Genomic DNA, 25,641 nt, shown 5'->3' with positions numbered 1-25,641 from the left:
CACTTATCCAATCTAATCCATCTGGTTGCTAAAACTGTGGAAGGAATCATCTCTTAGGTGATTCTTGCCTCAAAAATTAGGTCCTACTGTAAATTAACCCTAAAACCCTGTATATTTTCCAAAACAAAAAATCTTCCTGAACTAATGACTAGACTAAGACTCTAAGATAAATCCAGCTACAATTAAAATAATTCAGATAGTTATAAAGCATCATGAAATGTAGCCTATTACACTTCCTTAAGCTGCAGAAGCTCATCGTTATGATCAATAAAATTAAATCAATTCATAAGCTGATATATGTGCAAGAAGTCCCCATCCTCACCTTCCAATATAAAATTAATCTACGGACACTTTCTTTAAAAAGGCTTTTCTAAGAAGGAATAGCTGCCAATTTTATCATATTCTATGCCTTTGGGATCATTTCCTATGACCAAACATACACAATGAACTGATAACAAAGGAATGCTTACCAGAGAACTTAGTACTTCGCTTTAACAGAATCCTAGCAATGCCTGCAGAATATTCTTCATGAAAGACTTTACCTGGAGACTAGGATGACAGCCGAAGTCCAATAAAGTCTTCACAACCTGAAGATGGCCCTTATTAACAGCAATATGAAGTGGTGTCTGTCGGCGCTTGTTGCGAGCATTCAAATCAGCACTGCCCCGGTGCAGTACTTCTATAACAGCACCTTCATCTCCAAAAGCTGCGTGGTGAACAGCTCGATCTCCATCTTTATCCTAAACATCATCATTGAAATCTGAATTAGTGAGTGAATTATTTTAGAAATAAAAATAATACCTGAAGCTATAATAATTCATCAAGAACCAGATTAATGTGAGAAAAGGTTACAAAGAACAGAGCCAACAAAATAACTAGCCAAGTCACTTGAACAGTGATTAACTCCAAACAGAAATGATGAACCTGGAACAATACACTATTTCACATATATAGTGGACCAATACTTTTATCAGAAGTTAACAGTGATGATGGTAAGCCAACATTAGGAAAATGTTAAATGATGAGACAACCATTTATAAACGTTTTTTCCATTCAAAAAATTTTACAAAGGCTTTTTAATGACATAAAAATTATATAAATATTAGTTGAGCAATTTAAAAAAGACAGGATGCCAAATTGAGATCTCAATTAACTTTGAGAGAAATATATCAATATATTAACATTGGTTATCTCTGGCTAGTGAGGATACATTCTTCTGTATATTCAAGAACAGAAAAAATTTAAGTACTACCTGAAAAGATAAAAAAATGACACACAAATCAGCATAACTTGACATATCCAAAACCCAAAATTATTTCAGAAAAATCCAGGAGGTATGCCTTACCTTTTTTTAAGATCATTTATTTATTTGGCGGGGGTGGGGTGGGGAGGTATGCACAAGCAGGGTAGGGGCAGAGAGAGAAGGAGGGAGAGAACCCCAAGCAAGCTCTGCTAAATCAGCACAGAGTCCCACATGGGGCCCAATCTCATGAATGGCGAGATCATGACCTGAGCCAAAATCAAGAGTTGATGCTTAACTGACTGAGCCACCCAGGTACCCCTAAAGTCTTACCTTTTATAACAGGCATATTTCTGGAGATGAGAGGCAGAGAAAGACCCAATTACTTATTTTTTCAAATATAAGAAACAACTTTTTAAAGAGGAAAAAAATGTCCATACTGTACCATGAAGATAATATACATAGTCTACACTAAAAAAGAAGTCCCATCACTTTGCTCGATCCAGATGGAGATATGTATTATAAGGATACTATCTTTATTTCAGACATCTCAAATTCTGACACTCAGAAGTAAGCACGCTCTGAGACTTTCTCCAGAGCAATGATTCCCAACCCACAGTCCTTCCCTCTCATGGAGTCCAGTTTTAGCAAGTGGTTTGAAAATCCATATGGTACTCAGCATTATTTGAACTACTTTTCACAGATTTAAATTAAAAACAAAACAACAGGGGCGCCTGGGTGGCTCAGTCGGTTGGGCGGCCGACTTCGGCTCAGGTCATGATCTCACGGTCTGTGAGTTCGAGCCCCGCGTCGGGCTCTGTGCTGACAGCTCAGAGCCTGGAGCCTGTTTCAGATTCTGTGTCTCCCTCTCTCTGACCCTCTCCCGTTCATGCTCTGTCTCTCTCTGTCTCAAAAATAAATAAACATTAAAAAAAAAATTAAAAAAATAAATAAAAATTAAAAACAAAAAAACAAAACAACAGTTCAAAACAGTTGCTGAATTCAAAATAGTTTTTAGCCTTAGAATATTCTCAGACAGATATTAAAAGTAAAACCGCTAATATAGGGGTTCACAACAATTTGACAACCTCCCTTGCAAAGGTAGGAAACTGTAACTCAGCAGTACTTCTACCTTACTAATATGCCAACTAAGCCAAACTAGTTGTTACCTGTCAACCTTGAGCATAAAGGAACTAGCACACTACCACGTGAAAGATTTGACTCAACTCATGTGTCTCTGAGCATTATATTTAAGCAACCCACAGAAATCAGCTTTTTACAAAAGAAAATTCTAGATTTGTGTGTGTGTGTGTGTGTGTCTGTGTGTGAGACAGAGAGACAAAGAGATGAAACCTCTCTAGTAGCATTATGTTTCAGAATCTTAGATTTAAGCTCTTCCTTCCCTGTAATTTGTTTAGATTTATTTTTTGTTATAATTTTTAAGGCAATCTAAGTGGTTCTTCTGTTAAAAATAACATCAATCCACTAACACTCGCCAAATAAAAACAGGAACTATTTATGAAATGTACCATATGTTTATGATTGTTAGAAAGCTGTTACTGAAACACTGTTATGCAGGTCCTGTCAACAATTTATTTACACACAAAAAAAAAACCCACTAAAAAATTAAAAACTCTTATATGTCAAAAGGATATATACATAAGAGAAACTTCAAGATTCTGGAAAATATATACAGTAGAAAACAATTACTTTGTTTTTCTTCAAAATAAAAAACCTCAGCTGCATAAAAACTTGAATAGGTTTTGTTGCTTTCTTCTGAATCCATTTGTAGTATCCAAATACACCTGATAGAAGCTCATTATTATGTCTCCCATCCTGACACCAAATGAGATGTTGAGGGACAGGATCACAGCTGATCTCAATAAGGCTACCTGAAAGGATTTGTGCAGGGGCCTCAAATTAAACCTGATCTTGGGTCTTTCTACCCTCTTATCCCCCTCTTTCCTCTGAACTTTGCAAAATCTGCTCTCATTCCCTAGGTTAGCTGACAGAACCACAAACCATATGGTCAACAAAATCAGTATGTGTAAGTTATGCTCACCTACTTCCTCTCCCTGAGACACAAAATATACAAACACAAAATTCTATGTTTGTTACTCTTCAATTTACATTCAGATCTCTTCTCTCTTCTCCAGTCCTACCACGAATTAATTTAGGTCTTGATTCTCAGTCACCTAACTTATTGCCACAGCTTACCCTGCCTCCACTTTATTTTACCCCAATCTATTCTGCGCTCTCTCTCTCTCTCTCTCTCTCTCTCTCTCTCTCTCTCTCTCACACACACACACACACACACACAAATTCCCTCTGTAAAGTATAACATCTATGTTTAAAACTCTAATGTAACCCTACTATATAAATAACAAACCTCTTTTAAAACCTATTTCTGTGGACCATATCATATTCATCTGCTGCCATCATTGCTTCACATATAAAACTCTAACTTACCAACTTATTTGACCCCCTATGTTCATATACTTCACCCCAGATATCAATGCGTTGATTCCTCACCTTGTTGGCTTGAGAACAGATACCCTTTACAATTCAGCTCAGACAACCTCTCCCTCCCCTATGAAACATCCCCTCTCACAAAATCTTATTATCACTCTGTAGTATAATTATTTGTTTTCAAGTACATCATTTTTAAAATGTTTATTTTTATTTTTGAGAGAGTGAGAGTGCAAGCAAGGGGAGGAACAGAGAGAGAGAGAGAGAGAGAGAGAGAGAGAGAGAGAATCCCAAGAGGGCTCTGTGCTGCCAGCATAGAGCCTGATGCAGGGCTTGAACCATGAGATCATGATCTGAGCAGAAACCAAGAGTTGGTGCTTAACCAACTGAACCACTTAGGACCCCCTTCAAGTACATTATTCTTATTTGACTGTGAGTTTCTTTTGGGCTACAACTGTATCTTTGTCATCTTTATCCCCAGGATGCACCACAGTACCTACTAGCTAGTAAGAACCAAAATGGGTACAGAGTTGAATCTTTAATATGCCTTAATTACAATCATGGGTTTTTTGGTTTTATTTTTTTCAAGAGACGGAGCATGTGCACATGTGAGGGGTAGGGGCAGAGCGAGAGTGGCAGTGGTGGGGGAGAAGGGGAGAGGGCATAAGAGAGAGATCCTAAGCAGGCTCCAAGCTCAGCATGGAGCCTGATGCGGGGCTTAATCTCACAAACATGAGATCATGACCTGAGCCAAAATCAAGTTGGACACTTAATTGACTGACCCACCAAGGCATCCCTACAATCATGGTTTGTTTGTTTTTTTTAAGTTCATTTATTCATTTCGAGAGAGAGCAAGCATGAGCAGGGGATGGGCAAAGAAAGAATCCTAAGCAGACTTTGTACTGTCAGTGCAGAGCCCAATGTGGGGCTTGAACCCACAAACCGTGAGAGCATGACCTAAGCTGAAACCAAGAGTCAGATGCTTAACCAACTGAGCCACACAGGTGCCCTACAATCATGTTTTTTAAATGATTTTTTTTTTTACTGTAAAATACAAGTAACATAAAATTTATCATCTTAACCATCTTTAAGTGTAAAATTCAGTGATATTAAACATATTCATATTGTTATGCACCCATCACCACCATCCATCTCCAGAACTCATCTTGTAAAACTAAAACTATACCTTTTACACAATAATTCTCCATTGTCCCTCTTCCCAACCCCTGGAAACCATTATTCTACTTTCTGTCTCTATGATTTTTGACTAGTCCAGGTACTTCACATAAATGGAAGCATACAGTATTTGTATTTTGCAATTGTCTTATTTCATTTAGCATCATGTCCTCAAGGTTCATCCACATTGTAGCATGAGGCAAAATTACCTTTCTTTTTAAGTAAATAATACTCCATTGTATGTATATACCACATTTTGTTTAGCCATTCATAAATCAAGAATACTTAGGTTGCTTCCAGTTTTTAGCTACTTTGAATAATGATATGAACACTGTTCTTTCAATTATTGTGGGTATATACCCAGAGATGGAATTGTTGGATCATACGGTAATTCTATTTTTAACAAATCACCATACTGTTTTCCACAGCAGCCATACAATTTTACATCCTCACCAACCTCCCCAAAGGGTTCCAATTTCTCCACATCCTCACATATTTTCTGTTTGGCTTTTTTTCTTTTCTTTTTTTTTTTTTTTTTATAGTAGCCATCTGACTAGCTAGCTGTGAGGTGGTATCTCATTATGCTTTTGATTTACATTTCCCTAATGATTTGTGATGTTTAGCATCTTTTCAGGTGCTTATGAGCCATCCATATATATTATTTGGAAAATGTCTATTCAAGTCCTTTGCCCAGTTTTGAATCAGGTTTTGTTACTGTTGTTAAGTTTTAAGTATTCTCCATATCCTGGACATCGACCCATTATCAAACATACAATTTGCCAGTATTGTCCCATATTCTGTAGGTTGCCTTTTCATGGTTGATAGTGTCCTTTGGTGCACAGAATTTTTCAATTTTCATGGAAGTCCAATTTGCCTATTTCTTCTTTTGCTGCATGTGCCAACAAATCACTGCCAAATCCAATGTTGCAAGCTTTGCCCAATGTTTTCTTCTAAGAGTTTTATACTTTTAGCTTTTGCATTTAAGTCTTTGACCTACTGAGTTAATTTCTGTAGATGATTTGAGGTAAGGGTCCACCTTCATTCTTTTGTACATAGATATCCTGTTTTCCCAGCACCATCTATTGAAAAGACTGTCCTTGGGGCGCCTGGGTGGTGCAGTCGGTTAAGCGTCCGACTTCAGCCAGGTCACGATCTCGCGGTCCGTGAGTTCGAGCCCCGCGTCGGGCTCTGGGCTGAGGGCTCAGAGCCTGGAGCCTGTTTCCGATTCTGTGTCTCCCTCTCTCTCTGCCCCTCCCCCGTTCATGCTCTGTCTCTCTCTGTCCCAAAAATAAATAAACGTTGAAAAAAATAAATTTGAAAAGACTGTCCTTTCCTCACTGAATACTCTTGGCGCCCTTGTCAAAAATTATTTGACCATGTATGCAAGGATTAATGGACTCTTTATTCTGTTCCACTGAGTTATAGATCTGTCTTTATGCCAGTACCAAACTGTTTTGAGTATTGTACCTTTGCAGTAAATTTTGAAATCAGGAAGAATGAGTCTCCCAGATTTTTTATTCCTTTTCAAGATGGTTTTGGCTATCTCAGGGTATCTTGAGATGACATACTGAACTATAGAATGGATTTTTCCATTTCTGGAAAAAAAAAATCACTAATATTTTGACAAGGTTTGCATTGAACATGTGGATTAGTTTGGACAGTACTGACATCATTATATAAATTCTTCCAATCCATGAACATGAAATAGGTTTCTATTTGCATATGTCTTCTATAATTTCTTTCAGCAGTATTTTGTAGTTTTCATTGTACAAGTCTTTCACCTCTTTGGTTAAATTAACTCCTAATTATTTTTGTTGCTATTGTAAATGGAGTTGTTTTCTTAATATCCCCTACTGATTGTTGATGGTTAGTGTACAGAAATACAGCTAGCTTTTGTACATTGACTTTGTATCCTGACACTTTGCTGAATATCTTAATTAGTTCTAAAAGTTTTTTGTGTGGAACTTTAGGGTTTTCTAGATAAAAGGATCACATAATCTGCAGAGATAATTTTACTTCTTCCTTTCCAAGGTCGATGCCTTTTATTTCTTTTTCATGCCTAATTACTCTGGCTAGGACTTCCAGTACCATGTTGAATGTGAGTGGAAAAGTGAGTATCCTTACCTTTTTCCTGATCCCAGAGGACAAATTTTCAGTTTTTCATATATGGTTTTTATTATGTCAAGGTTGTTTCCTTCCATTCCTAGTTTGCTGGGGGTTTTTTAATCATAAAAGGGTACTGAATTTAATCAAATGCTTCTACATCAATTGAGATGGTCACATGGTTTTCTCCCTTCATTCTGTTAATGTGATGCTATCACATTGATCGATTTTTGTATGCTAAACTTTCCTTTAGTCCAAGAATAAATCCCACTTGGTCATGGTGTATAATCCTTTTAATATGCTGAATTTGGTTTGTTAGTATTTTGTTGAGGAACTTTATATCATTCTTCACAAGGGATATTGGTTTGTAGTTTTCTTATAGTAACTTTGTCTGGCTATGACATCAGGGTAAAGCAGGCTTCATAGAATGAGTTAGGAAGTGTTCTCTCCTCTGACATTTTTGAAAAATCTGAGAACTGGTATTAGCTCTTTAAATGTTTGGTAGAGTTCATCAGTGAATCAATCAGTTCCAGGGCTTTTCTTTGTCAGGGTATTTTTTTAAATTACTGATTCAATCTTCTTACTAGCTATAGGTCTATTCAGATTTCCTGTATCTTCATGATTCAGTCTTAGGTTTTGTGTTTCTAGGTATTTGTCCAGTTCATCTAGGTTATCCCATTTGTTGGCATACAACTCTTTAAAGTACTCACTTATACACCTTTCCATTTCTTTGGAATGGTAATGTCCCCACTTTCATTTCTGATTTTAGTACTCAGAGTCTTTTTTTAATGTTTATTTTTGTTTACTATTTTGTTATTATTATTGTTTATTTATTAATGTTTATTTTAAGAGTGCATACACAAGCAGGGGAGGAGCAGAGAGAGAGAGGCAGAAAGAGTATCCCAAGCAATCTCACGCTGTGGAGCTCAATCTCACAACCCTGATATCATGACCTGAGCTGAAATCAAGAGTCGGACACTTAACAGACTGAACTACCCAGGCTCCCTGAATTTTTTTTTTTTTTTACTGTTTATTTATTTTTGAGAGAGAGACAAAGCCTTAGTTGGGAAGGAGCAGAGAAAGAGGGAGACACAGAATCTGAAGCAGGCTCCAGGCTCTGAGCTGTCAGCATAGAGCCCAACATGGGGCTCAAACCCACAAACTGCAAGATCATGACCTGAGCCAAAGTCAGACACTTCAATGACTGAGCCACCCAGGCACCCCTATCTGATCTATCTTTTAAATGTACCCATGTATAGCTATAAACTTCTCTTTCATACTGCTTTCACTACATCTCAGAGGTTTTAGTTATGTTCTGCTTTTGTTTTCATTTATCTCTAAGTATTGTCTTATTTCCCTTGCAATTTCTTTGATCCATTCATTGCTTAATTTTAATTTCCACAAATTTGTGAATTTTCCAGTTTTTCCTCTGTTATTTATTTGAAACTTCATCACATTGTGGTCAGAGAAGATACTCTGTAAGACATCTACCTTTTTAAATCTACTGAGCCTTAATATGCAACTTAACATATGGTCTGTCCTGAAGAACGTACAAGGTGCATTTGAAAAGAATGTGCACGCTGTTGTTAGGTGGAGTGTTCCATAGATGTCTATTAGCTCTATTTGGCTTTATTGTGTTGTTCTATCCATTACTGAGAGTAGGATACTGAAGTCTCAAGGTACTATTGTAAAAACGTTTATTTCTCCTGTCACTTCTGTCAATTTTTTTCATCTATTTGTTTGGTCTATTATTAAGTATATAAATATTTATAATTGTCATATCTTCTTGCTGTATTGAACTTTTTAAAAATAATGCCCATCTCTGTCTTTTATAACCTTCATGACTTAAATTCTATTCTGTCTAAAATTAGTGGAGCTACTCCTGCTCTCTTTTGGTTACAATTTGCATTAATATCTTTCTCCATCCTTTCACTTTAAACTTATGTATCTATGCACCTAAACTGAGTCTCTTATACAGAGAATATATTACATCATTTTTAATCCATTCTGCCAGTCTCTGTCTTTTATACTTTAATCCACCTACATTTGAAGTAATTATTGATAAGGAATAACTTACTGTTGTCATCTTCCTATATATTTTCTAGATACCATACAGCTTTTGTTGCCTCATTTTCCAAATTAATGTCCTCTTTTATATTTGTTATTTTGAAGTGAAACATTTTAATTCCCTTCTCATTTCCTTTCATGTATATTCTATATCTATTTTCTCCAGTCACCATGGGGGTTATATTTAACTTCCTAAAGTTATAATACTAATTTCAAATTTATACCAGCCTAACTTCAATAACCTACAAAAACTCATTAACAGGTCCATTCACAACACTTTCAGTTACTGTCACCACAAAATTACAACTTTGTACATTGTGTGCCCAAAAATATAATTTTTTTAAATCCATCAGTTCTTAAATTATGCAGAAAACAAAATATAGATTTACAAACCAAAATTACAATAATACTAGATTTTAGACTAATAATTTTTTCATGTATTAGTCTCTTAAACCATGTGGGAAACAAAAGAATTATAGACAATATATTGTTAAAATAATGCTATCTTTTATAAATGCCTACATATTTGACCTTTACAGTGATTTTATTTCTTCTTATGGCTTCAAGTTACTACCTAAAACAACTCATTTCACCCTGCAGGACTCCTTTTGGGATTTCTTGCAAGGCAGGCATAGTGGTAACAAACTCCGTCAGTTTTAGGGAATGTCTTAATTTCTCTGCCATTTTTGAAGGAGAGTTTTACCAGACACAGGATTTTTGGTTGACAGTGTGTGTGTGTGTGTGTGTGTGTGTGTGTTCTTTTTAGCACCTTGAATACATCAGTCCACTATCTTCTGGACTCCAAAGTTTCTGATGAGAAATCTGAAAATCTTATGAGGATTCCTTATAAGTGACAAGTCACCTCTGTTGCTGCTTTCAAGATTCTTTGGCCTTGGCTCTTGAAGTTTGATGATATTGTGTGTGTCTCAGCATAGGTCTCTTTGAGTTCATCCTACTTGGAATTCACTGTGCTTCTTGGATGTTTTTAATCAGGTCTTTCATCAAATTTGGGAAGTTTTGGGCCGCAGTTTCTTCAAATAATCTCTCAGCTCCTCCTTCCCTCCGCCCCCCCCCCCCCCCCCCCCGCCAATCTCTTCTCCTCAAACTCTCACAGTGCATATCATGGTCCACCTGATAGTGTCCCACAGGTCCCTAAGGCTCTGTTCATTTTTTCTTCAATCTTTTTTCCTTCTACTCCTCAGACTCCATAATTTTCATTGTCTTATCTTCCAGTTCACTGGGTCTTTCTTCTGTCTGGTTAAATCTGTCTTTGTATATCTCCATGAATTTTTCACTTCAGTTATCGTACTTTTCAACTTTAGAATTTCTTCTTGATTTCTTTTTAGGTTATCTTTGTGTTCACTGTTATTTCCATTTTGTTCATACATCATTTTCTTGACTTTCTTCTCATCTTCAGTTAGTTCTTGGAGCATCTTTAAGATAACTGTTTTAGAGTCTTTGTCTAGTAAGCCTATTTGGTTTTATCGCAAGCAGTTTCTGTTGCCTTATTTTTCTTCCTTTAAATGGATCATACTTTCCTATTTCTCTGTATGCCTTGTGATTTTTTTTGTTGAAATCTGGACATTCGATTCTAATAACATGGTAACTCTTAAAATCAGATGCTTCCCCTTTTGCAGGGTTTTCTGGGGTTTTTTTTCCTGTTTTGTTTTTAATTGTTTTAGGCTTTCTTTGTGCTTATAGCCTAAGGTGTAAAAAGGTCTTTTCTGAACCTGCACCTTTCCTTGGGCATGTGCAGTGACCTTCTAGTTTCTCACAGTAGTTGCTTTTGGATGTCCTAGTCTTTAATGCCAGGCTCCCAGAAGGAGAAAAAGAAAAAAAGGGAGGGGCGGGGGGAAGAGGGGGAGGGTGTACCAATCTTCAAATCTTCTGGAAGTCACTTCAGCGAAGGGGGAATGGCTTACAACAATGGGAGGGTACAACAACGGCGGCCCACCTCTGTGTCTCCACCTCCATGATCAGAAGCAGCAATCAGTGATCAGAACACAGATCCTGATGTTTGTAGAAAAGAGTCCTTGTTGCCCACCCTGGCTCCTGCAAGTTGATCTAGGAACATAAACACGGCTGCCTGCCACTGGGCTAAAGGTTGGCATATAGGTAGTTCCTGCTGAATTAAGAGCTAAAATTGACAACACTGACCACAATTAACCTCCAACCCTTCCCCTGGAAGCAGCAAGATTTCAACAGAATCCAGAGTTCTAAAATAGTTACATCAGAAAGAATTCTACAAGTACTGTTGTTATCTAGGTGGGGCGATAAATTTCCACTACTTCCTACATCACTATATTCCCAGAATCCTCTCAGTAACTACCATGATTTTTAACATCAATGGAATTAAACATTTCCTGAATATACTGACACTTTCAGTAAATTAAACTATTTTATTATCCCCAGATATAATTAATAGTATTTTACTTCATCTTTTTTTCCTAAAACTCATTCAATTCATCAAGATGCTGGTATTCTGATCATGCTAAAACTTAAACACAATTGTTTGGAAGTGGTGTATTCTGGTTGATTCATTCAGTGAGTATTTAATGGGTTCCTACTACAAGCTCAGTATTGTTCTGGATAGTGGTGATACAACAATGGACAAAATAAAGTTCCTACCCTCATAGAGTTTACATTCTAGTGGGGGAGATAGAATATTATCAACAAAATAAGTAAATACAATGTAAATTTGAGGTAGTAAAAGGGCCATAGGGAAAATACTGGAGGGAAGAAGGATTAGATGACAGCCAAGGGATGGCCTCCCAGCCAAAGAATAGCTGAAGAGGTGAGAGAGAGAAAGCTATGAGGATATTTGGGGGAAGAAGTGTGAAGACTAGGATGGTAACAGCAGAAAGGATAAAAAAGTGTTCAAATTCTGGATATATTTTGAAGAGCCAACAGGATTTACTGATGGTAATTACTCATTACCAGATAAGTAATATGAAAAAACAAAAGAGAAATCAGCGAGGATTCTTAAAACTCAACCTGAGCAACTAAAAGAATTTACAGATAAGGGAAGGCTAAAACTCTAGTGTGTCCCCTTGTAAAGCTTGACCTTTTTGTTTGGGCAATCTCAGATTTTAGCCTGCCTTCCTGTAAAAGCCAACTTAAAGACTGTTTTCTAAGTCTTACAAATCTAATCTTTTGTTGACATGCCACATTTTTAATAGTACCAGTTTTGTGGACGTAGTGTGGAATAAGGAGGTAGGGAAGCCTCCATTCATAATCTAAATCAACATGGATCCTTCAGGAACTATGTATACCAATTCCTAGAGCCACTTTGAAGATTATTATCCTGAGCCCTAACTTGTTTTTAAGAAAAGAATTTCCTTAAACTGCCCAGTCTTGAAGCCCACTTGCCCTTTCCTTCTCAGTTTTACATTTACATAAACTGTTACTACAGTTTTGGGTTTTTTTTAACTTATTTACTTATTTTGAGAGAGAGAAAGGGCATGCACGTGCGTGGGGGAGGAGCAGAAAGACAGGGAGAGAGAGAATCCCAAGCAGGATCCAGAGTGTCAGCGCTAAGCCCAAGGCAGGGCTTGATCCCACAAACCATGAGATCATGGTTCAAAACGATCTGAAACTGAGCCAAAATCAAGAGTTGGACACTTAACTGACTGAGCCACCCAGGTGCCCCTACAGTTTTCATTACTAGACAAGCAGAATCGGACAGAATTAGTATCTACTTCTTGAGAAACTATACTGTCTACCTTCTGCCAGTTGGAAAGAAACAGTCAAACAAAGGCAATAATAACATCATAAATTCCTTTGGTGGTGTTGTATACTATAAATAGTATCTTAATTATTTCCCTTACTCCACACCCCAACCCTTTAAGTTATTATCATAGATAAGGAAACTGAAGCTTATACCAGTTAAAGTTTTTGCCCAATATCTCTTTAGACAGCAACAATACCATTAAAACTTGGGTTTCCTGATAAAATTTAGTATTATTCTTCTTCAGAATAGTTTTCATTAATCTTAAATGATAAAACCACCCCAAGTTTCCTGACAACTGCAGTATATATTTGTACTGCATTTGAAAACTAATTGTAAATGACACACTTTTTAGAACTGGTCTTCCATTCAATCCTTCACACCTTTAATATTATATTTCATCAGTGGAAAAAAAATACTTAGTCCCTGCAGGATCCAAAATTAGCTCACTTGTAAAAACATACCTAAGATTTCACAGTCCTCAGTGCCTTTACCTATACATTAAGGAGGTAACAGAATGTAATCCTACTGTACTTAGTAGGTTATGACCTACATGGAGACAACTTTTCAAAATAGCTGAGTTTTCCCTAAGAAAAAGAAATAGGAAAAAAATATAATCTTATCACATATCAGAAAGGTACAATATATATGAAATAATTAAGTGGTTACTTTTTCAAATTTTTATTTAAATTCTGGTTTGTTAACATATGGTGTAACATTGGCTTCAGGAGTATAATTTAGTGTAATGATAGCTTAAATCAACTGAAAAACAAAAATGCAACAGTCATCTATACTAGGGACTAGCAAACTTTTCTGTAAAGGCCCAGAAAGTATTTTAGATTTTACAAACCACATAGTATCTTGTCACAACTATTCAACTCTGCAGTTGCAATATGAAAGCAGCCATGCACAATAAATAAATGAATGAATGAATGAATGAATGTGCTGTGTTCCAGTAATACTTAACAACATAAATGGAGGGCTGGATTTGGCCTGCAGGCTATAGTTTGCAACCCACTCACTTCCTAATACACATGAAAAAAATGAAAGGTTACAGAATGAGATGACTAAAGAACAAAATATATTACTCTCTTTATTCTTCAGCTAACCTCAAAAGTTTTAATAAAATTAGTTTTTTAAAAACATTGTGGGCTCAGTCGATTAAGCATCCAACTTTGGTTCAGGTCATGATCTCATGGTTCATGAGTTTGAGCCCCGTATCGGGCTCTGTGCTGACAGCTCAGAGCCTGGAGCCTGCTTCGGATTCTGTGTCTGCCTCTCTCTCTCTCTGCCCTCCCCCACTCACACTCTCTCAAAAATAAAATGAACATTGAAAAACTAAAAATTAAAAATACTGTTAATTATTATTGCTTTTACACTTGGTAAAGGTATAATGAAGTTTAAAGCACTTATCTTTTAGGATACATACCAAAATATTTACAGATAAAATAATATATCTAGATCTGCTTCAGTATAATTCAGTAGAGGGAGCAGAGCGGGAACAGGGTACAGATAAATCAAAACTGGCCGTGAAAAATAACTGAAGTGAGGTAATGGGAACACAGGATTCATTATACTATTCTTTTATAAATATCTAAAATTTCCAATAAAAAAAAGTTAATAATGACAAATGATGAACCACAAATTTAAGTGCATTTGTAAAATTAACTATTTTCTCCATCTTTTAAACCAGGGTTTCTCAATTTTGGACCTATTTACCTTTTGGGCCAGATAGTTCTTTGTTATGGGAGCTGTCCTATGTGCTATGGGATATTCAGTAGCATCCTTAGTTTCTACCCACTAGATGCCAGTAGTACCCAAACCACCACACCTCCTACCAGTTATGACAATCAAAAATGGTCCCAGACATTTCCAAATGTCCCCCATAGGACAAAAATGCTCCCACTTGAAAACCACTGTTGAAAAAAAAAAAAAAATTACACTGCTGCTTCTAATAGAGTCTTAAATTCTAGAAAAATGAGACTTTGAGGATGTTTTGTTTTAGTCTTAGGCGATGAATTGGCATTTATATTTTAACCCAATTTTTAAATTTGGTTTTTGTTTGCAATTGGTAAACTGTTATTAATTCACCTTCCTCACACTATTTTATAGAAATACATATAGAAATAATTTATAGAATTACATCTGCCTGCAATGGTTTTTAAAACAGAAAATGCACAAAATGGAAATCCAAATGAGGACGTATGGTTGAAGTCCAGATGTATCCCACTGATCTGGTGACATAGTTTTCAAACTCTCAAAGAAATTATTTGTAAACACTTAGCTTACTGAGCCACACTCCAATCTCATCAGGTTTAAGTATCAACTAACCATTTGTTGTATATTTGAGTTCAATAGAGGAACAGTGCCAACTTTGTTCCCAGTCCCACAACTGCACTCCCATTGTACACAACACCTAATGTGAACAAGAAGTCTTTAGAAATACAAATGGCTAGATAGTCCCACGTTGTCAGGTGTATTAATTAAATTCTGAATCAGAAAGCACACTTTATAAAAAACGAGGCAAAAAAATTTGGTTTGGGGCCTCTTGTCTTATTAGCTATAATCAGAAAGGCCTTGGTTTCTTAGTAGTTGTTGCTACTGTAGTTTCTGGATTCATTAAATTAAAAAATGGGATACTGAACTCAGAGAATTTCATTCTATCTCTCCAAGCCATGACACAATAAAGTAAGTGTCTCCCATTTACAAAACACTAAATTTAAATTGTCTTTCTTTCATTACCAAAAAAAAAGACCCCGTGATACCGTGTTCCTAAATTCACAACTAAGAAAGAAGTGACTTAAAAATTGCTACTGTAAAAGCAAAATCAAATCATATAATCTCATTCATAAAAACATGACAATAATGAAACTATCATATAGTTCATAAACATCTACATGCTAATTTAAAATTCAAGGGGCACCTGGGTGGCTCAGTCAGTTGAGCGAACGACTCATGATCTCGCGGTCCCTGAGTTCGAGCCCCATGTCAGGATCTGTACTGACAGCTCAGAGCCTGGAGCCTGTTTCAGATTCTGTGGCTCCCTCTCTCTGACCCTCCCCCATTCATGCTCTGTCTCTCTCTGTCTCAAAAATAAATAAACGTTAAAAAAAAAATTTTTTTAATAAATAAATAAAATAAAATTCAAGTTCTTTTTAGACAACAGAAAATTACAGTATCAAAAATCACTTATTTACAACTACAACACCAATGATTCTTCATAGTTAGCTGTCAACTGTAAAAAAACGGTAGCTGTCAAAATACATTCAATCTGAGAAAAATGCAAAAATAACTTAAGACTTCTCTTTTGAAATATGTGTCTTTAAAATGTTTTAATTAGTAAAAATAGGCTCGTCTACTAATTTAGCCCTCAGAAATCCAAGTCCTTATTAAGCTTCCTCAAATGGGAATATCATTTGGACAAAATTACAACATTCTACCTAGTCTAAATTTGATAGAATTTTACTTATTCCTAAATAATCTTCCACTAGACTAAAACAGATGTGATTTTAACATTTTTTCAATAATGAGGTTATAGTTAACTATAACAAAGGAAGCCATCCTTCACACCATACATAGATTCTCAACTAAAATTCCAATGACAGTAAAAAATATTCATTTCCTTTTTAAAAGAATATACTCTAAATTAATTTAAGCATACACACACACACAAACACACACACACACACACACACACACACACACACACACACACAGTGATAAACACGCCATGTAAAATTTTCAAAGATCCACATTAAAATCAAGAAACAATAAGACTAAACAAGTTCTAAATTACTGACTCCCTTATGAAAGGGAAAACAAAAAGCAAAGAAAGGCCTCTGAGTGTCACAGATCAGTAAAAATCTTGACCTACATGATCTATACATTCCCCTTCCCTCAACTTCCTCAGTATGATTTTTGGATGAATCCAATTCAGCCCCCAGCAGCATTGTGGTCCTACCATAGTAAAGGAAAACTCAATTCCTATCTTCACTTATGGTTATGGCTACAATATTGAAGAATCAAAAGAAAAACAAGAAATGCTTCATGTTATCTCTTGTCAAATTTTTCTTTTCAATCACAAGAGCCTTAGGTGAAGATTAAACTTTAGGAATGAAAGCAATCCATCTTATAATATAGAAGTATAATTTCTAGGACATTAATTTTTACTTATGTTTCAAACAGTTTAATTACCTCTGCTTCTACATCCACATTTTGCTTCAAAAGTAACTTCAAAATGTCAACATGTCCATTCTGACTAGCAGCTTGCATAGCTGTGTGACCAGCACATTGTCCATTTACCTATACAAAAAAGAAAGGATGAAGGAATGTCACCAAGAGCCAATATATAATGTAGGTTTAAATCTAGCACATTGTAGGATTCTTTGAAAATAATTTAGGTTGGTTTTCCATATATCCTAGCATAGACCACCAGAAACTCTTCTGTAATTTAGAAGTGAGGCAGGCATTTTTTTGTTTGTTTTAAAGGTTAAAGTTCCACTGTTCAAAGAGCTATGAAAGAACTATTTTAGCCAATCTGAAAAGTTAAAAAAAGAAAGTAAGGGAGGGAGAAATGTCGTTTTAGTTTTGTATATTCACTTCTATTTGAATTAAAAAGCTCAGAGTATGTTTCAATGAAAAAAAAAAACAATGAGGTGAATAAAAACTTTCAGAAAAGATGGCCTACTATATAAATAAATTCAATTTGACAAAGATACTGAATACTAACTATAAGCAAACTATCATGAGGAATACATAAATGAATTAGCAAGGTAGCCATATACAACTATTATATTATAAAGCAATAATTTCCAATCTTTTCTTCACTTCAGATGTTGAATAAATGCATAATTTCCCAATGACATACCCAAGGCTAAGTACAATTCCTTAATCCCACCCCATCCGCTCCCATCCATAAAACCATAAAAGATGGTTAAAAATGGTAGCCTGGTCACACGTTTATATCACATTTCTCCTCAGACTACACTAAAAAGACAGTAAAATAATTAAAAACACAAAAAGACATAAAGACCAAGAGAAAGGAAGAGCTAACATCAGAAAACAATAAAAAGCAACACATTTTTGAAAGAGAGAAAGCAGACAGAAGTTCTGACTTTACAGACAAAAGAAACACAAAACCTAGGAACTTCAGACAAAGTCAAAGCCTGCAAAAAAAGCCCATCACAGGGCTAAGAAGAAAAACCCCAGGCAGATGTCTGATGTGCAATGGCCACACTCCAGACCCTCTCCTCAAACTCAATGACAGAGCATTAGTTGCCATGCAAATAGACCCTAGACAGAAAAATGGTTTCTTCCCTTAAACAACTGAATAGCCATGAAGAACAGACCTCTACATGATAGCATTCAGAGACCCCAAAAGCTCCACATGCATAATCACCATAATGCAAAGTCAGTCACTAAGTTCTATCCAAGCAAAGAGAGCACCAAGTAGCTTAATGTCTTATTCAGAGATGAATGGACAAGCAAAGATCAGAGATTTGAGGAAGACCTCAAATTAAAAAAAATAACTTAAAAAAACACATCTTTCTCCTATGTTATCATCTCTCAGAAGATGAAATGAATACATACCTGACATAACTAAGTGTCTTGGAAGATTAGTCAATTAGAAGTTTGGAAAAGAATTAACTATAACAATATAGATTACAAACAAATGAAAAAAACTTTATGTGTGAAGTTAAGAGGGACTGACTGGGAAAAACTACATGTGAACTTTCTGGAATAAAGGAAAAGTCCTAGATCTTATTAGGGGTGTGAATTACATGGATGTTTGCATTTGTCAAAACTTTTCCATGTATTTCACTATATGTAAATTACACCTCAATTTTTTAAATAAAAAAAAATTATGAACATCAAGGAAAGCAAACAATTGTATAGGAAAATACAATCTAGAATTAGTCACAGCTCAGATATGAATGTCATTTAAATAATAACATGCACAGTCGATTTTAATCCTAACAAAGTTACAATACAACCTAACCACATAAAGAAACTGGGAGGAGCGTGTATGTGTGTGAAGGGAATGGGCTGGAAAGAAAGCTGAAACCTCATTTTCACAGTGAAGTACTGAAAGATAACTCCCCAAACATAAAAATCAAGAAAAAACAATAGATGTTACTGGAAGATATGGAGGCAAAATATATGAAGAAAATCAGTTGAAAGACGTGAAAACAGCTGCCCCTAAAGGATGGGAAAACAGAGTTGAGAAGGAAATGATTTTTGTAACAAACCTGTAGAACTATTTCTTCCCTTTAAATTTTTAGAATGTATATTGTTTTTTTTTAAAAAAAAAACTAAATTAGTAATTAAATGAAGAAAAAATTAAGTATAATAAAATATAAATCTGCTTGGCTGAATATAAAAAAAATCTATCAAACACAAAAATCATTTGATACTTTAAACTTTGATAATTTACATAATTTTGATAATTTAAATAAATTATTTGTGATATCTGACAATAAAGAAATCACTGTGCTTGGGCGCCTGGGTGGCTCAATCACTTGAGCATCCAACTTCGGCTCAGGTCATCATTTCGCAGTTCCTGAGTTCAAGCCCTGCATCAGGCTCTGTGCTGGTGGTGTGGAGCCTGCTTGGGATTCTCTCTTTCCCTCTCTCTGCCCCTTCCCCACTTGCGCGTGGACGCACAAGCGCTCTCTATAGCTCTCTCTCTTTCTCTAAATAAACTTAAAAAAAAAGGAATCACTGTGTTGTGCTGCTGCAACTGACATCTCCCTAATAAACATGAAATGCCACATGAGCTCCTGGGAATATGATGTTTATATCTTACAATTATAGATCAGATCTTCAAACTGTCTAGCATACTTAAATACAAAGGCAACAAACAGTGTCACAGAACAGTGACAATGACTCAAAGTGCCACTCCAACCACAATCTGGGCCAACATTGAACACTGTATTGGTGCTGACATGGGAGCAATGGCAAAGCCAATGAATGACTAAACTAGAGCCAAAATGGCCCACCTAAAATATGGTTTATGTGAATGGTAAAGTACAATAAACTACTAAGATTTACAAAATGTGTGACCTCTACTTCATCTGCATTCTAAACTATAAGTCAATTCTCACAGGAAAAAAGTTTAAATGTTTTGATCTCATGGTTTGTTGAGTTCAAGCCCCACATCAGGCTCTGTGCTGACAGCTCAGAGCCTGGAGCCTGTTTCAGATTCTGTGTCTCCCTCTCTCTCTGCCCGTCCCCTGCTCCTGCTCTGTCTTTCTCTATCTCTCAAAAATAAATAAATGTTAAAAAAAAAATTTTTTTTTTGATTATCAATCATAAATTTAGGAGGTCACAATGTTAAAATAAGAAAATGTCAAGATCTTTTAGAAAAGTACACTGAAGAATGATGTCCAGTGTCTTTAAAATACCTCAGAGAAAAAAGGAAGAAGGAATAGATGAAGCGCAGTTGGAAATTAATTGGACTTAAATGAAATTACTGAACTCTAATGTTCATTATACTATTCTATTTTTGTGTATGCTTCAAATAATTCTTAAAATGCTCACATCCACATCTGGTCTTTTTAGCAAATCTTCCACTTTAGCAACATCTCCATTGGCAGCAGCCTTAACTAATTCTTCATTGAGGTCACCAGATTCTTGGGTTTCAAATAATTTCTTCAAGAGTTGGGAGAGTCTTTCTGTAAAGCATCAAATAAAGCTGCTAACATAGGAGGATCTCAAACCTTAACTACTAACAGACAAGCATTACCCATACATCTAGAACACATACTTTTCCTTTTTTAATATTTCTATCATCAGTGTTATTTTTGTACGCTACTACAGATAGTACCCAGGCAAGTTATAATTACTACCATAGAAAGCTGCATTAAATTCCAACCCATAAGTATTCCCAGCTTTCTCCAATTTATGTATTTCAAGTTATAACTTCAGAAAAAGTAGAGAGTTAGAGACAAGTAACAATTCAAGATTTAGAAGCCATACCAAAGATAATCACAAATAAAAATACTACAATGGGAGTATTATAACAATACAAACTTTCTTTCAGGTTTTAAGCATATCACATCAATTCTCTGATCTCAATGCTACAGACCTTAGAATAAATCAACAAATGAATGATTATGATTCAGAAGCAATGTACTCTCTATAATATTTGGGGAAACGTTTTAGGGACAACCCAATTTTCAGTTGAAAATGGTCATCTAAGTGGCAACAACATACATATTGGTATTGACTAACAAAAAAGAACCAGGGGCATATTTATATAGACTCATTGTCATAAGATATTTTTTCTAAACAGCATTAATCAGTAGAGACATTACCCAGTACCATCCCTTAATTCTTAGATCTACTTAGTAGAAAGCAAAGAAATCACCAAGTGGACCACCACCAAGTACACATGATTTGAGTAGGATATTAACCATCCCTCGCTCTTTCAATTTGTAGTAGCCAGTTGGCTGTAATGCCACCTAACCAAAAGGTAAAAATAACACCACCTAATTTAAACTTTAAGTACACTACCAAATTACAACAGGAAAGAAAAGACAGCAGTAGAGGAAGTAGAAAGCAGTACAAAATAAAACTGGAGGTCGCCCAATGTTTTCCTTTACTTTCTTATAATTTATAGTTATGGTTCTATCTTCTTTTCTGAATGCTAATACACAGTAATTTGTTTTAAAACGAATTGAGGTTATGTATATAAAGCTGGAGCACAGGAAGGAAAGACTTTGGGCATGAGTCTACCCGAGCATCCAGCTTATTCACATTTCAAAATGGTTTTCTACTTATTGTGGCATGTATAATAACTCTTATTAAACAGTAAGAAAGAAATATGGCTGATATGTAAAAATATCCAGGAAGAAAGCCATCTGCTAGCAATAACATTGAAAATAAAAAGAGAATAAAACAGTCTAAGAAAGCGATAAGTTCTGACTAAAGGGTACAATATTGAATTAACCCTTGATATAATGTCCAAGAAAAAGCACCTACTTATGGAAATTTTCCAGGGCATACCTCAGCCAGAACAAAAACTGTTCACCATATGAAAAAAAGAAAAACAAAACAAAACAAAAAACACCTGTAGTGAAAATGCAGAAGTTAGTTGACATTCAAATGAGGTTATCTATGACATTATCTGTACATGAGAAATGAGGAATTAGCAAAGGTTCTAATGTAAACCATATTACTTTTAAAGAAACACAATACAAACATACCACCAGATGCATTGCTAATGGCTGATCCAGCAGATGCCACCTTGGAAACTGCTGCTGGATTGTATGTCCAAGATGTTCCACAAACTTCCACCTTTAAATCACTGTCTGAATAAATCTGCTGTACTCGGCCAACTTTACCTAAAGTCTTAAAAAAAAAAAAATTTTAGTTCATGTTGTCAAGTCTAAAGTACGTACCATAAAAATAGATCACCAGTTCTTACACGTTTAAAGTATCAATTTTTCTTTTTTACTAAAGAAAAACATTTAAAGGACAATCATTTTCAAATGGGTTATTTACAAACTTTAAAGAGCATCCCTAAAAAGCATTTTAATAAACAGGGCATCTGGGTGGCTCAGTCAGTTTAGTGTCCGACTTTGGCTCAGGTCATGATCTCATGGTTAGTGAGTTGGAGCCCTGCATGGGGATCACTGTTATCTGTGCCGAGCCTGCTTCGGATCCTCTGTCCCCCTCTCACTCTGCCCCTCCCCTCCTCACACTCACTCTGTCTCTCACTCTCAAAAATAAACATTAAAAAAAAATTTTAATAAACAAAACTACTATACTTCCACAAGAATATAAAAACAAGGGGGTCTGAGTGGCTGACTCAGTTGAGCATCCAACGCTTGATTTCAGCTCACATCATAATCTCATGGTCATGGGATCAAGCCCAGCACTGGGCTCCATGCTGACAGTTCAGAGCCTGTTTGGGATTCTCTCCCTCTTCTCTGCCCCTCCACCACTTGTGCATGCACACGCTCTCTCTCTCTCTCAAAATAAACTTAAAAAAAAAAAAGAATATAAAATCAAAAATATCATGACAGTCTATCAATTATAAAAGTTCACAAAATTTTGCTTTTTGATATTCAACCTTTTAATCCCATAATCTTATGTTACATCTTGAGAATTTGTAAATTAAATAGTCTAAAATCCATCATTAATGTAGCCTAAAAAAATAAAACCTGATTTCTAAAACAAATTACTTACACCAAAATGGGAATCAGTACTGATTCCAAGACAGAAGTAGGTAGAAATAACATGCTTATTAAATATACAGGGAAAGGGGCATTTGGGTTCAGAACACAATCAGCGGCAACTCTTACCATGTGGCAGATAGTATTCTAAGAGCTTTATACATATTGACTTACCTAATACATAAAATCCTGAAAATTACGTACTATTAGCTCCATTTCAAACTCCAGTCCAAAACCCATTCTCTTCAACACAAGAGAATAGCAAATTACAATACTAGAAAATTAGTTTAGAATATTGACAATATCTGACTACTTCCTAACACAGAGTAAACTGCCCTTGATTGAGTGCTTTATTTTTTGATCTCTCCACAGCATTGGACCCTAGCTTCTTGAAACTATTCCTTTGATTTCTGAATGACAGTCTAACCTTTCTGCCTATTCCTTCTCTTTCTTCACTCACTGGCTCCTTGTCCATTTTCAGATCCCTAAATCTATTCATTCTTCCCCAAATTTTATTCCTTAGTTTTTTACTCTTCCTCCTTAAAAATGTAATCTACTCTGACAACTATCACCTTATTTCCAAAGACTCCAAAATATAATTCTATAGCCCCATTTATTCCTCTCTCTGCCCTCCAACACACACCAATTTTAACTTCTCATTACACATTTCCTCTTGGAATTTTCCATCCTCTCAAACTCTATGAGGCTGCATTCCTTGTTTTCCCCCTTAACCGCTTATTATAGAAAGTCTCAAACATACATAAGAAGACAATAGTATATTGAATCCCTGTATACCCATCAACTCTTAACAATTTTCAGCTCATGGCCAATCTTATTCTCCCCCACCTATTGTTACTCCCTGTACTATTCATCACATAAACTTTAAAAAAAAACAAACCTGATACTACTACCAACCCTCCCAAAATCTGTAATATCAACTCTGTAATATCATAAAATACCAGTGTTCAAATTTCCAATTGCTTCATAAATGATAAAATTCTTCAGTATGCTTAAATCAAGTTCCAATAAAGTCCAAAATAAAGTCCAATAAAGTCAGTATGCTTAAATCAAGTTCCAATAAAGTCCAAAAATATATGTATACATGTATTTTTCTTTGCCAATTATTTGTTGAAGAAACAGGGTCAACTGTCCTATAAAGTTTCTTACAATCTGAATTTTGCTAATTGATATAATTTAATAAATTCATCTTTCTCTGTATTTAATAAGAAACACTTCAAATTGGCTGCTAGATCCTTTTAACATGACCTAGAAATCTTTGATAGCTTCCTTGCTACCTGGTATGAGACTCATCTTGTTCACTTCCAAAGAGCTAGAATTAGCCATTTCTCCAAAGACTGGTTTCTATACAGAGGGAAAGGCTATTTCAAGACTGTAATCTGGGGGCACCTGGGTGGCTCAGTCGGTTAAGCGTCTGACGTCAGCTCAGGTCACGATCTCGCGGGGTCCGTGAGTTCAAGCCCCGCGTCGGGCTCTGGGCTGATGGCTCAGAGCCTGGAGCCTGCTTCTGATTCTGTGTCTCCCTCTCTCTCTGTCCCTCCCCCATTCATGCTCTGTCTCTCTCTGTCTCAAAAATAAATAAACGTTAAAAAAAAATTTAAAAAAAAAAGACTGTAATCTGGGCACTAAGGTTGGTATTGTTATTAAAATGGTTACTGTTTCTAGGTCTTTTCATGGACAAAGCTAGGAAATAGTGGGGGGGAAGGGGAGGAGATGTTTTGTTTTAATGATAAAATAAATCATAAGTTCAAACATTCTTCCAATTCAAATTCAAGACTACAGGGTTTTTACTTAGCCTCTTCTATGTTACATTCATATCTCCTTTTCCCACTCTGATCATTCTGGTTCTCAAAGTCACTGGGATAACAGAATTAAAATTATCATATAACTACTCATTTGTTTTGTTTTTTTGTCACATCACACATAAAACAATCTCAGGATAATAATATTAGCACTACCACAGACAACAAGATCAATGAAAATTGTTAAAAATCCCTTTTTATAGGCAGTTCTTTAGTGTATATTCTTCCTAAAAAGATATAAGGACAAACAACTGTGTTAAAAATCACCTGTACTTTTCTCTGTACAGTTATGCCAACAGGAAACACATTTAGGTTCATTTATTTCATTTTATTTTCTACTTTCAGGAACTTCCTTTTTGAATTTAATTTTGCTTAATAATTGTATAAAAGATATATGTGGTTTTAAATCAAATCTATAAAACAAGATATATTCAAAGATGTCTCCTATCTACCTTTCTCCCTACACCATATTCCTTTTTTTAGATATGAAACATGTTTTTTTAACTTCACGGTTAATCCCTCCATTGTTTGCTTTTTGTCACATGAACTCTGCATTGTCCTAATTAGTTATACTTACAATAATACTAGTATTTTATACATATATATATATATATATATATATATAAAAAAGCTTATTCCCTCTTCAAAAAAAAAAAAAGAGAGACAGAGTGAGTCAATTGGTTCCCTAGTATGTACAACATTGAAATTAGTCATTCATGTTCTTACCCTTACCTTCTTTCTCCCTAATATTTTGGTTTAGAAAAACAAATATATGATTTCATTCATATATGTAATTTAAGAAACACAACAGATGAACATAGGGAAAAGGAAGGAAAAATAAGATAAAAACACAGAGGGAGG

The 25,641-nt window shown here is 35.5% G+C and overlaps 1 protein-coding gene across 1 annotated transcript in view; it reads right to left on the bottom strand.

The window, feature by feature from the left end:
• MIB1 (MIB E3 ubiquitin protein ligase 1) overlaps window positions 1-25,641 on the bottom strand; it is a 125,076-nt gene that overhangs the window by 54,098 nt on the left and 45,337 nt on the right. The window contains exons 8-11 of the mRNA XM_047827618.1: window positions 21,989-22,133; window positions 20,322-20,455; window positions 16,977-17,084; window positions 543-740 (exon numbers count right to left, since the gene is read on the bottom strand). Coding sequence (XP_047683574.1) covers window positions 543-740; window positions 16,977-17,084; window positions 20,322-20,455; window positions 21,989-22,133 — 585 coding nt within the window. The remainder of the gene's footprint in view (window positions 1-542; window positions 741-16,976; window positions 17,085-20,321; window positions 20,456-21,988; window positions 22,134-25,641) is intronic.

This window comes from Prionailurus viverrinus, chromosome D3 (assembly GCF_022837055.1).
Source record: "Prionailurus viverrinus isolate Anna chromosome D3, UM_Priviv_1.0, whole genome shotgun sequence".
NCBI classification, from domain to species: domain Eukaryota; kingdom Metazoa; phylum Chordata; class Mammalia; order Carnivora; family Felidae; genus Prionailurus; species Prionailurus viverrinus.
Note: the sequence above shows the minus strand (reverse complement) of the source record. Positions and strands in the feature narration are given on the sequence as shown.